Source organism: Sus scrofa, chromosome 9 (assembly GCF_000003025.6).
Source record: "Sus scrofa isolate TJ Tabasco breed Duroc chromosome 9, Sscrofa11.1, whole genome shotgun sequence".
NCBI lineage: Eukaryota > Metazoa > Chordata > Mammalia > Artiodactyla > Suidae > Sus > Sus scrofa.
The window spans coordinates 78,398,809-78,413,348 of NC_010451.4; the positions used below are offsets into that span (position 1 = coordinate 78,398,809).

The 14,540-nt window shown below is 40.7% G+C and overlaps 1 protein-coding gene across 7 annotated transcripts in view; it reads right to left on the bottom strand.

Moving 5' to 3' along the window:
- The window catches only part of ICA1 (islet cell autoantigen 1), a 150,615-nt gene that overhangs the window by 34,331 nt on the left and 101,744 nt on the right, over window positions 1-14,540 (bottom strand). For all 7 annotated transcript variants that reach the window (XM_021102429.1, XM_021102425.1, XM_021102427.1 and 4 more), the window contains exons 7-8: window positions 8,778-8,903; window positions 7,267-7,365 (exon numbers count right to left, since the gene is read on the bottom strand). In XM_021102429.1, the coding sequence (XP_020958088.1) occupies window positions 7,267-7,365; window positions 8,778-8,903 (225 nt within the window). The remainder of the gene's footprint in view (window positions 1-7,266; window positions 7,366-8,777; window positions 8,904-14,540) is intronic.

The following is a 14,540-nucleotide window of genomic DNA, read 5'->3' on the forward strand; positions in this document are numbered from 1 at the left end:
TTGCTGTGCCATAGAAAAGGGTCTTCACCTCTCAGTAGCCTCTGTTTTCCCACCAGAACAAAGGAGAAAAGTCGACCTTTCTTGGGATACTATGAGGATTAACTGAGATAACGCTTTTATACAGTATCAAGCTCATAGCAAGCACTTTCTTATCTTACACTTTTAAAGATCTAGGGAGTTTCCGTCGTGGCTCAGTGTTAACAAATACAACTAGGAACCATGAGGTTGCAGGTTTGATCCCTGCCCTTGTTCAGTGGGTTAAGGATCTGGCGTTGCTGTGAGCTGTGGTGTAGGTTGCAGATTTGGCTTGGATCCCACATTGCTGTGGCTCTGGCGTAGGCCATCGGCTATAGCTCCGATTAGACTCCTAGCCTGGGAACCTTCATACACTGAGGGAGCGGCCCTAGAAAAGGCAAAAAGACAATAAATAAATAAATAAATAAATAAATAAATAAATAAATATCTAAAAAGAATCAGATGTCTTAAGGGGTTTGTTTTGTGCTGGATACTGCATTCCATGTTTCACACATCTCCCCAAACCCAGATAAACACTGTCTTTCTGACTTGCTGACATAGAAATGGAGACTCAAGAGAGGCAAAGTTACTTGTTTAGCAAAACAAGCTGAAGCAATATTTGAATCCAGGCCCTTACAATTCTACAACTAGTTTAGAAATGGTATTGAATAGCCAAGCCAAGATTATTTACTCAGCTTCCCCCACCTCCTTCATATGAAGTGCCAAGGAGATCCAGAGCACTTCATTCCAAATTCTAAAGGAAGGGTCATAGGTTGCAGGTGTCCAAGGACTGACATAAAAAAGATGCTGTTCACCTTCAAGCAAATTCTTCAAAGTGCAAATTCTTTGTCTTTTTAGGGCCACACCCGTGACATGTGGAGGTTTCCAGTCAACGTGGGAGCTGTAGCCCTGGCCTACACCACAGGAGCAGCAACACCAGATCCAAGTCACGTCTTCGACCTACACCACAGCTCATGGCAACACTGGATCCTCAACCCACTGAGTGAGGCCAGGGATTGAACCTGCATCCTCACGGATGCTAGTCAGATGCACATCCTATGAGCCATGATGGGAACTCCCCAAAGTGCTATTTTTAATTGAAAGTTCATAGCTGTATTTTCTAAAGATGGCATTTCCGCTTTCTCCACCCTCCTGCCTCATGGTCAGAATGACACCTGGAAGCAGCTCCCAGTTCTACTGTATCCTGAGCATGTGGCCATGGGCAAATTACTAGACCTTTCTGAGCTTCAATTTCCTCATTTGAAAGATGGGAACAAGAACATGTATACCCACTTCCCCAAGGCTATTTTGAGGATTGACTAAAACTTATGCACTTTCTATACATCAGTGCTGAACCTAACATATTATTCATTATATGACCCAAACTTTGTGTGTTAGAGTCACACCTACCATGAGAAATTCTTGTAGACATGACTGCACTTCCCCCTTAGCAGAGTGCCTAGCAAAAGTAACTACCCACACCATGATAATATTTTCTTCCTTTTCCCTCAAGGAAGAGCTAGAAAATGAGAAAAGGCTGGGGGTGGGGGTGGGGAGGGGAGAAGCATCTCACTGCTGTGAACAGGACCTGGGCTGCCAGCTGCCCAAAAGAACAAGTATCAGTCATCATAAGGGAAGGATGAGTGGATGACCAGTCATGCTTGGGCTAGTCCATCTGAGATGTCCGTGGTAACCATGGTCAGTCTCTCTAGCCCTCCTCTTTCAGTGACCTGGCTGCATCCTGATTTACTATTTGCAATGATCTGGCCTGAAGCAGCTTGGAGAAAAAAATCATTCTGCTAAATGCTGTGTAAAGTAATGACACTGCGAGAAAACTTAAAAGTCTAAAATGATATTCTGGAGGTTTGCCATGAGTAATTGCCATGTTGGGACTGGCAACTAAAATTGCATTGCAGGGATATTTACTCAATTTTCATAAAAACTATTATGGCTTTATTTTCAAAGCAAGTAACTACAGAGCCATGTGGCTTGTCGGTAAATGTTCAAGTGATTAACTGAGAAATGTGGAGGTGGGTGGAAGAAGGCTGTTAGGCATACGAATTTGAGAAAAACAAAATTTAGAAAAAGATGTTTTTTTGAACAGTGAGAGTTAAAAGCATTTTGGTCTCCAGAACAATGTTCCATGTAACAGTGCTAAGTTTTGGACCCCACGAGAGAAAGGAGGGAACACTGGCACATCTGTTACAATGGTTATTTTTGAACAGGCTCAGAGTTCCATTTTCAAATTCATGTTTCCTTAGAGTTAAAACCTTGGCACAGACCAAGAGTCAGTTGCAAAGCCCAAGTGCATTTTTCAGACTTAGCCCTTTGTAGGGGTGGGAAGACCACCTGCCTTTCTGGGGTGCAGGCCTGCTCTGTCCCCTCCTTGCACTGGTGGGAATGATATAAACCCGGACTAGGGCTGCAAGGCAGAGTGCAAGTTTGAAAATGGGGCTGCCGCAGCATCTGTGGGAAGGAGTGGGTTGTGTTGCCCCGGGCAAGGTCTATGAGACCTCCTTTTGCACTGCCATTAATAGCCTTGCCTGTGCAAAACTAATAATCTAGGGTGAAAATGGTGAGTAAAAAAGCAACTGAAGCTGGGCTACAGAACCTGATAACCGCAACAAACCCTTCTGTTTCGAAAACTGTCAATGGCTGTCTTCTGAACCCATTACGGAATGTTTAACAAGTCCCCTTCACTGCCACCACGGGGCTCCGTGGGGTCACCATCATAGCTGTCACCCTCATGACTGCTGCCACCGCCACCACACATGGCTGGGCAGTGGCAGAGCTGGACTTAGAGCCAGGTCTGGCTGGCTCCAGAGCTTGTGCACTGACACCCTCTGCTTTATCCCATAACCAGATAGTCAAAAACCAGCTCTTCTTTCAAAAACACTGGAATGGGACACATCCCAGGAATATGCTTTGCAACTGACCCTTTACTTGAATACAAGTACTCATCTCTTTACAGACACAGAAACAGAATGACAGTTGTCTCTTCACCCAGTCCCCCATGATTGTAGCCATGTCTACAAAAGTCCCAGGGCTCACTTCTCTATAAGGACATACAACTCACTGCACCTGCTGGAGCCAGAGAGGAAAGAAAAGGCCACCAGAATTTCAGATTTTTCCAAGAAAAAGTCACTTGACTCCTTAGGGCATTTTTTTTCTTTTTATTTCTTCCCCTCCCTGCCTCCCCCCAATGCCTGTTCTAGATCTGTGGGGCAATGTGTTAAGTAAGTGACATCCTGAAAGGATGAAGCAAACGTGACCACATCTGAAGGCTGGTAATTTAAGATGGGTACTGCTTTCCTACAGAGAGCGTTTCTTTCAGGTTTTTTTTTTTTTTTTTTTAAGTTTTAAATTCTTAGTCTAAATTACTTTCTCTGAAACAGAAGTGACTGCTCTTAAGACAGGGCGAGTCTCATTCCATTCCTGTCCTCATGACTTGATAATTTCTACCAATGTAAAAGACATTCCCTCAGGATCTGGAATCAACCTAAAATTAACACACTAATGACTATTCATGCAAAGTATATACGTTCAGTTACATCTTACTGAACCAATATTTATTGTTTGAAAAATACGAGATTAGGGAAGTGCTTCTATTATTGGAAACCACTCAAAAGATAGTCTCTCAACTTTCAGTTTGAGCTGTTACAATTATTAGATTAACAGGTTTTTTTTTTTTTGTAATTTTCAATTGCAAGGCAAATTTTTTTCCATAAAGTTAAGATGCTACAAAAATCTATATATCATGAAATTAGAATGATGAAGAAACATATCAATAAATGTGGTATAAGTATAATCATATTATGCCCAAGTAAAAATGTAATAGCTGCTATCACATAAAACATTACCACAAACTATTCATAAAATGTCAAAATGGTCACTTGGAAAACTTTCAAGGTATGAGAGGCAGAGACTCAATTTACTTTTATAATAAAAAATACCACGCAAGAAAGAATTATGCATATTTTCTAGAGAAAGTATGATTAGAAATAAAACCTGAACTTCTGTGGCATGCGTTCTATCCCTGTAATTCTGCAGCAAAAGGTTCTTCCCTCCAAACAGGATGCAGCGAGTGTTTAACACATTAATTATCATCCTTCATCAAGCATAAAACTAACAGTCAGGAAATACAGCTGTGATGGCACAATTACCAACACACTCAGAATACGCCCTGCAGCAAAGACAGCAAATGGGTTGCTTTTCATTAACAGGGTTTGGCACACCTCTCCAAAGACAATGTTTTCTTTCCAGTCAGCATCTCCAAAGGCATTTAAGTGGCTGTTTGCTTAGGTAAATCCAAAGAACAAATAAATCATTAAAATATTTAAATTAAATTTCAAAATATTCATTTTCAATACACAGTGCCATATATATAGTGCCATGTATATATATATATGACTTTATCAAGACAAATCTTTTATATACAAGGCTTGTATTTTTTTTTTTTTTTGTCTTTTCACCTTTTCTAGGGCCACTCCTGCAGCATATGGAGGTTCTCGGGCTAGGGGTTGAATCGGAGCTGTAGCCACCAGCCTACACCACAGCCACAGCAACGTGGGATCTGAGCCACGTTTGTGACCTATACCAGCTCATGGCAACACTGGATCCTTAACCCACTGAGCGAGGCCAGGAATCGAACCCGCAACCTCATGGTTCCTAGTCAGGTTCGTTAACCACTGAGCCACGACGGGAACTCCACAAGGCCTGTATTTTTAAAAAATGGTCAGTGCAAGAGGATTGGTTAAGTCTAGTACAGCCCATCCTTGACTGTGATATATAAGGTGTTAAAGGTTTCATTTTCATGGTTTGTGGCAGACAGTTTGACATGCAATGTGCCTCCATCTATGCAGTAATGGGCTGGGTAATAGCAGGGTTCTATTCTATGGGTCTGCGTTCATGTAAAGAAAATAATTAGCTACTAACTTCAGATTCTAATATAACATGTAATCACTAAAAGCCTAGATGAATAGCATTCTAAAGAGGTAATAAAAGTGTAGTTTATTTGGTTGACTTCTGGACACTTAACAGTCTTGACATCAGTATAATCTTATTACACCTTAACAGATGTATTCCTCCTACTGAATTTATATTATAATTAAACCATAAACTGATAGTTAAACCATAATTTAAGGAAGGCTCTAGGGATGTAAAAGGTAATAGATAATCATCTGCCCCAAATATTTGTAATTATACCCTGAAGCATTGCCATCAAACTTTCACTCAGTTCTCTACCCAGAAATCCTCTAACATAATCACCTTGGTCCTTTCTGCAGGAGAAATAATACAGCAAAAAATTAAGGAGTCATATTTTCCTCAGAACAGGAGGCCAGGGATAAACATAAGGATTCTTCCCTGCTTGTGGTACAACTTCAGTTTCATGATTTCATACTGTACTTTGTATGCAATTAACTCAAATTGGAATGTCTTTAAAATTGTATTTGGGAGAGGCATCATCTCATCATCCCCCTGGCCAATTTGTGTTATGTCCAATTGTCTTTCAAATGACAGATAACCTTTGTATTTATTGTAAAATAAAATCTGACATACATTTATGCCTAAAATCTAAAACTTGCTGACTTGTCAAGGATTAATCCATGGGCTTCTGCTCACACCCATATAAGAACTGTGAGTAGTGTGAGTTAAAATCATTTTAATCAGTCTGCCTTGGTCCAGATAGCTGCTTCCTAGGGCACTGAGAGCAGCAGTAAATCATGGAGAATCCATGTGGTCCCTACCAACCACTGTAACGTTGTGATAAGGGCTGTGGCTTCACAGTGTGTACACAGCACTTGGCTGGGCCAAGGAGGAGGCATAAGAAAGACAGAGCCTGCCCACCCAAGTGCTCTGTCCATTCTGTTTACTGTGGTCACATCAGTGAGCACCAATGAAAGAACAAGTGACCAGTTGACAGGGGGATTAGGAAAAACAAACTCAATGGCCAGGGGACCTGCCTGGGGACAGGCCAGGTGCATCATAAGGTGAATGGGTTGTCTTGGGTTCCTCTTGGGATCTCCAATTAAAGGGCCAGGGCCTTCAAAGGTTTCTGTCTTATACTTTTGTAGATGTAGTGGCATCTCAAAATCAGAGGTGTTTTAAGGCCAAAAAAAAAAAAAATAATAATAAACCCCAAAAAAGAACAGAAAAGGCTTTTTTAATGTTTTGTTAGATAAAGAGATGAGACACTTACTTACAAACTACCTAAAAAATAAAAAAGAAGGTAATTTCAAGATGAAGTTTAACTAGTTCTTTCCTGGTCTTTTCCTTTCAAAGCTATGACCCGGCAACAAAGCACGCAGTACTCTTTCACTATTCTTAAACTCCTTTTAGAACACAAATCACTTCCTTATCTTTTTTTTTTTTTCCTTGTCTTTTTGCCTTTTCTAGAGCTGCACCCATGGCACATGGAGATTCCCAGGTTAGGGGATCTAATCGTAGCCATAGCCGCCAGCCTACGCCAGAGCCACAGTAATGTGGGATCTGAGCCTCATCTGTGACCTATGACGCAGCTCACAGCAACGCCGGATCCTTAACCCACTCAGCAAGGCCGGGGATCGAACCTGCAACCTCGTGGTTCCTAGTCGGATTTGTTAACCACTGCGCCACGACGGGAACTCCCACTTCCTTATCTTAATATGCATTCACCCCCAGAAATCAATGGTGAACAAACTGATTCCATGGTCAGCTGCAATACTGAGAACCTGACATTTTGCATGTGCCCCCTTTTGAACTGAGAAGTCACTGAACTTAATGTTGCTTCTTCAATTAGAAAATATGACTGCAGTGTTAGGAAAAAATCAAATTCTATATTGGATGGTACTCAGAAAGTGAAATGATATTTGTTAGAAGTAAGGAAAGAAAGAAAGGAAGATGTCTTCTCAAGTGAGCATATTTTAATAAGTAAAATGTAAGAGAGTGTACTAGCCTTGTACAATTTTCCCTTTAACAGTGCCAAATATGTATTTTAAAGGAGCAAGACCCATCATTCGGCTCAAGTTCACCACAATTCATCTCTGTTACAAGTACCAAGGTTTAGCCTGTGTTTTATGGATTGTTGTGGCTTATAGCTGCATTGAGTACTGATGCGATAATAAAGACTCTGCTGGGGGCATAATTCTCTCTTTGACATTTGGAGTCTGCTATAATAATGATGCTTGACCCCCTTAAAAGGGACGTAGCTAGTGTCATAAACAAACCTGTACTTTTTATAAGGTTTTCTAATGGCTTCTCTAGCTGCCATACCTTTAACGTAGTGAATTCATATGGCTGATAACCTTTGAAGCTCTCATGGATGGCTGCCATGGTGTGAGACGTTTTCTCCCAAAAATGAAGCAGAGTGGTCTGTAAAGAAAGAAAGTAAAGCTATTAATATCTTAAATGCCAAGATCTGGTCATGGGCCCTAAAGAAGAGTGCCCATCTGTGCCTTCAAGTCCCCTCAAACATGATTTCGACTCATTTCTGCAGTCTTTTTTCTTATTCTGTTCCTACTTATGCTCTGTATTTCAGCCCAACTTAATGGTCCCCTGTTCCCCAAACAGTGTCCCTGCAGTTCCTGCTGCTCTACCAACTGGGATGTTCTCTTCTCCATTCTCTTTGGGGCTTGTCCCATCTGACCCACCCTCCAAAACCCAGGGCTAGTCATTAACTGTGAACTTTTGTTATCCCTTAACTGATTCCATATCCCGCTCAATACACCTCCACTGGATTTTGTGGATCTCATTTCACTTAGCACTTCCTGTTCTCTCCTTGTGGTAGAGAAAATACAGACTTTACTGTCTTTGACTTCTTTCCTAAACTAAGTTCCTTGAGGACAGGAAATCTGGTCTTATCCACCATATATTCCCTACCATACCCAGAGTCTGCCTCCCACACTCAGTCCTTTGATGGATACAAATGCCATCCTGAGGAACTCAGAGGCAATGAGGAAACAAAAGCAAGTCAGATTATCATACTAAGTGAAGTTAGTCAGATAGTGAAAGACAAACATCATATGATGGAATCTAAAAAAGGGATACAAATGAACTTCTTTGCAGAACAGAAAGAGACTCACAGGCTTTAAAAAACTATGGTTACTAAATGGGACAGGTTGGGGGGGATGGACTACGGGTTTGGGATTGGCATATGCACACTGTGGTGCATAGAACAACTGGCGAATGTGGACCTGGTGTACATCAGAGGGAACTCTACCCAATATTCTGTGATTATCTATATGGGAAAAGAATCTGAAAGAGAATGGCTATGTGTACATGTATAACTGAATCACTTTGTTATACAGCAGAAATTATCACAACCTTGTAAATCAACTATATTTCAAGAAAACTTTAAAAGATGAAAAAAAATTTAAAAAGCAAGTTCATTAAATCACGACAACTTGAAAAGGATGTGACCATGCCATGAGAATTATAGGCAGCAATGTAAGGGAGTTCAGAGGAGGCCTTCTGAAGGAGGTGACACTCTGGTACATCAAAGTGGAATCTGGAAAAGTACACATGGAGGAGGCAGTCATTCAGGCAGAAGGAACTGCCTCAATAAATGCAGGGAGATGAGAATTACAGTGTGTATATGGGGAATAGCTAATATTCAGTTTGATTAACTCTAGGATGCTAAAAAGGAGGGATGTGGAAAGTAAATTATGAGAAAGACAATCAGAACATCATCATGCCCAAACCATACTTTCGGCTCAAACACCATTTTTCTGTTATCTAAAGCTTGTAACATCCTTGGTACATTGTGACAAGCAATACTTTGTTACCTGGTATGTCGCTAGCATGTGAGACAAGAGATTGCATCTGCTCGCTCCAAGAAGATCCACTTTTTGACACACATCCATCTTCAATTTGTCAAAGCTTTTTTTGGCAAGGCGAACTTGTGTTTGCACCTAGAAAGGTAAAAGGGAATCTCTGAACCACTCAGACTCTTAGGTAGTTAAAATTTGTTAGTGAGGAAGGACCAATAGCAGGATTATGTCTTTCATATAAGAAAACACCTATGAAAATTCCACACAAGTGAGAAGATCCTATAATATCTATTCTTTACCTCCAAAGGACCTAAGTAACAGTACTTTATATCATGATTTTACATCAGTCTTAGCATTCTAATTTTATTTTTCTCAGTTGAAGGTTACAATTCCTCTCCTCTGAAGGCATTCGCAGACAGACCATAGGAAGAAGTCTGGAAACACGTGGAGTGGGAAGGAAATAATATCTGCCCTATTCTTTTGTTAGGGTTGTGTGAGGCTGACTACCCATATACTCTTCATCTACTTCCCCTAATATTAACATCTTACATAACACCGCATATTCATTAAGAATATGAAATTAATGCTGATACAATCCTATTAACTAAGCAAAAGATGTTACTCAGATTTTTCCAGCTTTTCCATTAACGTCCTTCTTTTTCTTCTGTTCCAAGATCCAATCTAAGATAGCACATAGGGACACTGTAATACAGCCTGAAAACCTCTCCCCATTGATAAACTGTCAACCTTTTATGACTATGTATACAAGCAATCCTCTATCCATCCCTAAGCCATGTGGTAATTCAGGGACAGAAGATTCAGAAATGTCTATTCTACATATTATTTGAAAATAAAATAGAAGATTTTGAAATTTAATTCAGCTACATTAAAAATTGGGGAGTCAAAATTTTCCCTTCATCCAACCTGAAGCATCACCATGTTATATTTTAACCAGGGAAAGCTACTCACATATTAGATAATTCATGTAGTTGGTGTTACCAGGTAGGTAACTGGGAGCTGAGAATAATGCTGACTCATTAATGACACTCTTTCATCATAGAATATCTCAGGTGGGGGTGATTGGGTGCTTGAGGATAAGGTCAACCTTGATCACCATTATATGATCAGCACACCTGGTGACCTGGTACAAAGCAGATGCCAAATGAAGAATTTCCACACCATTTCAAAAGATGAAGTACCTGAGTACTATTTTAAAGTAGAACCTTTAGTCCTAAAAGTGATGATTTTATTTTTCAACAAAAATAAACATGAAGACATTTGGCTTACAATATATTAATTTTTACCACTAATAACATTAACTTATATTTGTGGTTTTTAAAATTATAGGGCAGTATATAATAAGAGTAGCCACTGCGGAGTTTCCGTCGTGGCTCAGTGGTTAACGAATCTGACTAGGAACCATGAGGTTGCAGGTTTGATCCCTGGCCTTGCTCAGTGGGTTAAAGATCCGGTGTTGGTGTGAGCTGTGGTGTAGATCGCAGATGCGGCTTGGATCCCTCATTGCTGTAGCTCTGGCATAGGCTGGCAGCTATGGCTCCGATTACACCCATAGCCTGGAAACCTCCATATGCTGAGGGAGAGGCCCTAGAAAAGGCAAAAAGACAAAAAAAAGAAAAAGAAGAGTAGCCACTGATACAATTGTTAACATCTGTAACAATTTACAATTAAAAAATTAACCACAGATATAATTCTTGGAATTCTCTTGTGGTGCAGTGGGTAAATTATCCGGTGTTGTCACTTCAGTAGCCTGGCTCACTGCTGTGTCACGGGTTTAATCTCTAGCCTAGGGACTTCCAGAAGCTGCAGGTGTGGCAAAATATTGGCATGACTGCTGAGGGTAAAAGGCTTCTTCAGGGGAAGTATCTAACGGGCAGGGCTGGCATTCTAGATTAGCTTGTCTGCCTCCATAGCCATGCTTTTCTATCCTCAACCAACTTTCTCTAACCACTGGAAAATCAGGAAATTCAAAATTATGATTCTACCCAGAAACATAAGTTTTCCCTATAGGATTCTATGGAATTAGAAAATAATCAGGCAGTATATTTAGTACCATATTGACAGAATTAATAATGTATATGAATAGGCCCTTGTATATGAATAATGTATATGAATAGGAATATAGAATTCCTCTATATTCCTAGTCTACAGAGCTTGGAAAACCAGTGAATGGAAGTAATCCAGCCCCTCTCAAAACACACCATGAGCTTAAATAAATCCTGGAACCTGACCATTCCTCATCATGCAGTGGAGAGGCTCTGGGGAAAGCTACCAGGGAGGGTGGACTGTAAAAAGAGTTAGAATGCATTTGAGAGGAACGAGGATCACACAAAAAAGAAAACCTGAGTTCCTAAAGGGAGAAGTGGGAGCATGTGGAGGAAAGATGTTTAAGCACCAGAGAATCTCAGTGCTGGTTCCCACTGGTTCAAATTGCTCAAGCCAGGAAAAACTCAGCTGGGATCCTGACAGGCATCTGTCCTCCCCCTTTCCTTCTGAAGGGGACAGAGATAAATACAGGTGCAAGCTTTCATGCATGCATTTATTCCACATATACTAGTGAGTGTGAGCACCTATTATGTGTTAAGACCAGTGCTAGGTACTTGGTGGTGATGGGGTTTTGTAAAGGAATAAGACATATAGCAGGTGGCCAATAAATACTGAAGAATGAACGCCCATAGGCACAAGGACCCTCTGATCTTTTAGAGAAGACAAATTAGCAACTGTATTATAATACAATGGGGAAAGTACACTAGAACACTAGAACTAAGAATGAAGATAGAATAGCACAGGCTAGGGAATGATTAATGCTGGGGGTGTCATGGGCAGGGGTGCTGGGTGATGGCATTAAAACCCCAAATACACGCTTCCCAGTATCCACATCTTTAGCCCTGTAACTCTGTAGTCTCCTTCTACTCTGACACTGGGCTTGACACGTAACTTGTTAAGGTCAATGGGATGTTAATGAATGGGATGAACCTGGAAGCTTGGGAAAAAAATGTTAGCCTGCTTACACTTTCTTTGTGCCTTCTCTGAGACTGCCATGGGAACATGCCCCCCGGGTCAACCTGAGAATGTGCCTGGGCTGGCCAGCGGGAGGGGTGTTGAAGGTTGTGCATGCAAGAGACATGAGGAAGAGAGACTGGTGGTCCCAAAAGATTGGCCTTTGGCAAACTGACTCCTAGACATGTGAAGGAGGCCAGCCATGATCAGCAGAGCCCCTCCCCACCTCCAGCTGACCACAGACTCATGTATGAGACCAGAATTGCCTTCCTTGTTAATTCACAGACCTGTGAGCAATAAGAAATGCTTATTGTTTTAAGCCATTGAGTGTTATGGTTGCTTATTTCATGGCATTATTGTGGCTATACACATAACTGATATTAACAATAAGTAGGTGGACAATGAAAGCTTCTGAAATGGGGGGATATCTGAGGTGGGTCTTAAAGCATGAATGGGAGTACATAGTAAATACAAGGTAGGAACAAGGTTGGCTGCTTATGGGGAGGGTCTAGATTTACTAATTAAATGCGAATTACTTTTTTTGTGGGGATGTAAATTACTTTTTCCTTTATATTAACATAATTAGTTACACATAGATAACTATGTGCTTCTTTTATCCGAGAAGCAAACTTATTTCCTTTGCTTACTACAAAAAGCTCATGAATTAACATACAGTGAAATGTGTCCTAATTTAATTTTGTTTGAATTTGGAAAGTAATTTTAGAAACCTAGAAGACGACTTCAATACTTGACCCAGTGAGTTCTGAAAGGCCATATGCTTTGTGTGTCAACAATGATTATTAAAATACTTAATGCACTGCTGAGTTTCCAAATGTTGAGCCCTTTCCCTGCCAAATGAGGAGGATGTTACACTGCTGGGTGTTTTGAATACGGCAAAGTTCATTTACTATTTTGTGCTCAATGTCTGCACCCTAAAACACATTCCCAGTCTGCAGCCCGGGGACAAAACACCGAGGACACAGGCCACCATCAAGAGTCTAATTTCATATGCCTCCAGATGCATTTAAGTAAAAAATGTTTTGATTATTATTCCTTTCCATCCCAGATAAATTATATTCAATTATAAAAACATCTCAAGGAGCTCCTGTGGTTTTCAAGGTTCTTTTTAAAAAAATCTTCAAATAAATGTACCTCTTTCATTCCTTAATTTTATTCCTGTTGCTCCACCTTTGTCCTCTTATTCTCCAAGCTCTAGGAAATGATCACACATATTAGAGGCTCTTTCACGGGGTCCTGCCTTCCCAAGGTTGCAGAAATTCAATTCACCAGAGAAAGGAGCAATGTCTTGCTTGCCAAAACTACAGGGCACTTTTTTGTACTTATTCTTCCTAACCTGAAATTTTATCTCTTAGCTCCAACTTGAACTACACATGATGAAGCCAAATGTATTCCTACTCTTAGTTCAATCTGGCTTCTCCATTCAGTGGGAAAGGTCTTCATGTTACTCCACAACCAAATAATTTGAGAGTAGCTTTGCATTTTTCCTCTAAGTGTTTTCTTTCCTTTGAAAGTGAAATAAAGCCAACCTCCCTCCCCCAATCTTACTCTTACTTTTACACTGTCTTCTAGAAGATGGCTCTGGATCTCTCCCTCCATTCATTCATTCAGCAAGTATATACTGAGTATCCTCTATGTGCTTGTAGCAGTGAGAAAAATGGAGGTCTCCTGATGACAATCCAGTGGGCATTGTCAAGTCAGTGAGGGAGTAACACAAAGTGAGTGAGGTGAACAGAAGGAAAGCCACACAGTCCCACAAGAATCATTTACAAATAAATCTAATCAAGAGGATGTTTTCCTTGGAAGTGGTGCCCAGGCTCTTTTCTGAAGAACTGAGGATGATTAACTATGCAAAAGAGAGAGCTACAGCAGAGGGAGGAGCCTTTGCAAAGGTCCTGGGGCAGAGGGCAACATCACAGGTCTCAGAATCCTGGTATAGCTGGATTGCTGACAGCAAGCAGAAAACTGGTATGAGATGAGGCAAGAGAGCTGGGTTGGGGCACATCCTAGGGCTTCTAAGTGTGCTCGGGACTTTAGTTTTTAACCTAGGAGCAGTGGAAAGATACCAGAGTCTTCTAAGCAAGGAGGAAGTAGAACCCTCTTTTCATTGCAGTGTGTGGATTGGATAGGAGAGGGATGAGAATAGAGGAGGATAAATGTAGAGTCAAGGGGAGGGGTGACAGTAGCTTTAAACTTGGGCAGTGATGCTAGATGTGGAAAAGAAGGCTCTGAGTAGAGATATTTAGGAGGTAAAACAGACAGGACCTGGTGAGATATTAGATGTTGTGGGTACAAAGGATAACTCCTATGTATCTGACAACCCCAAACCCAATACCACTGTTTAACTTTCCTTTTTCATCAGGTGATTCTACTCATGTCAATCCTCATGGCTACCTCAGACCACATCAGGATTCTTTTGTTTGTTTTTAATTACCCAATGAATTTTATTACGTTTATAGTTGTACAACAATCATCACAACCCAATTTTATATCTTGACTTTCCTTCCTAACCAGCTCTCAATACTCCTCACTCATTAACTTGATCTGTTCACTCCTATTTTCCTCTGAGGCAGCAACCTGGGAAAAAAATTTAAGACCAGAGACTAAACCATTTACTTCTTTTACCTTTTAGGAAGGTGCCATAAGAGTAAGTCATCTGAAGTCACTTGGAAACAAAAGGTCAGATATTTGTTTTTAAAAGAAGATATTTTTTTTTTCTGAGGCCAGTGAATTAAGACCTCT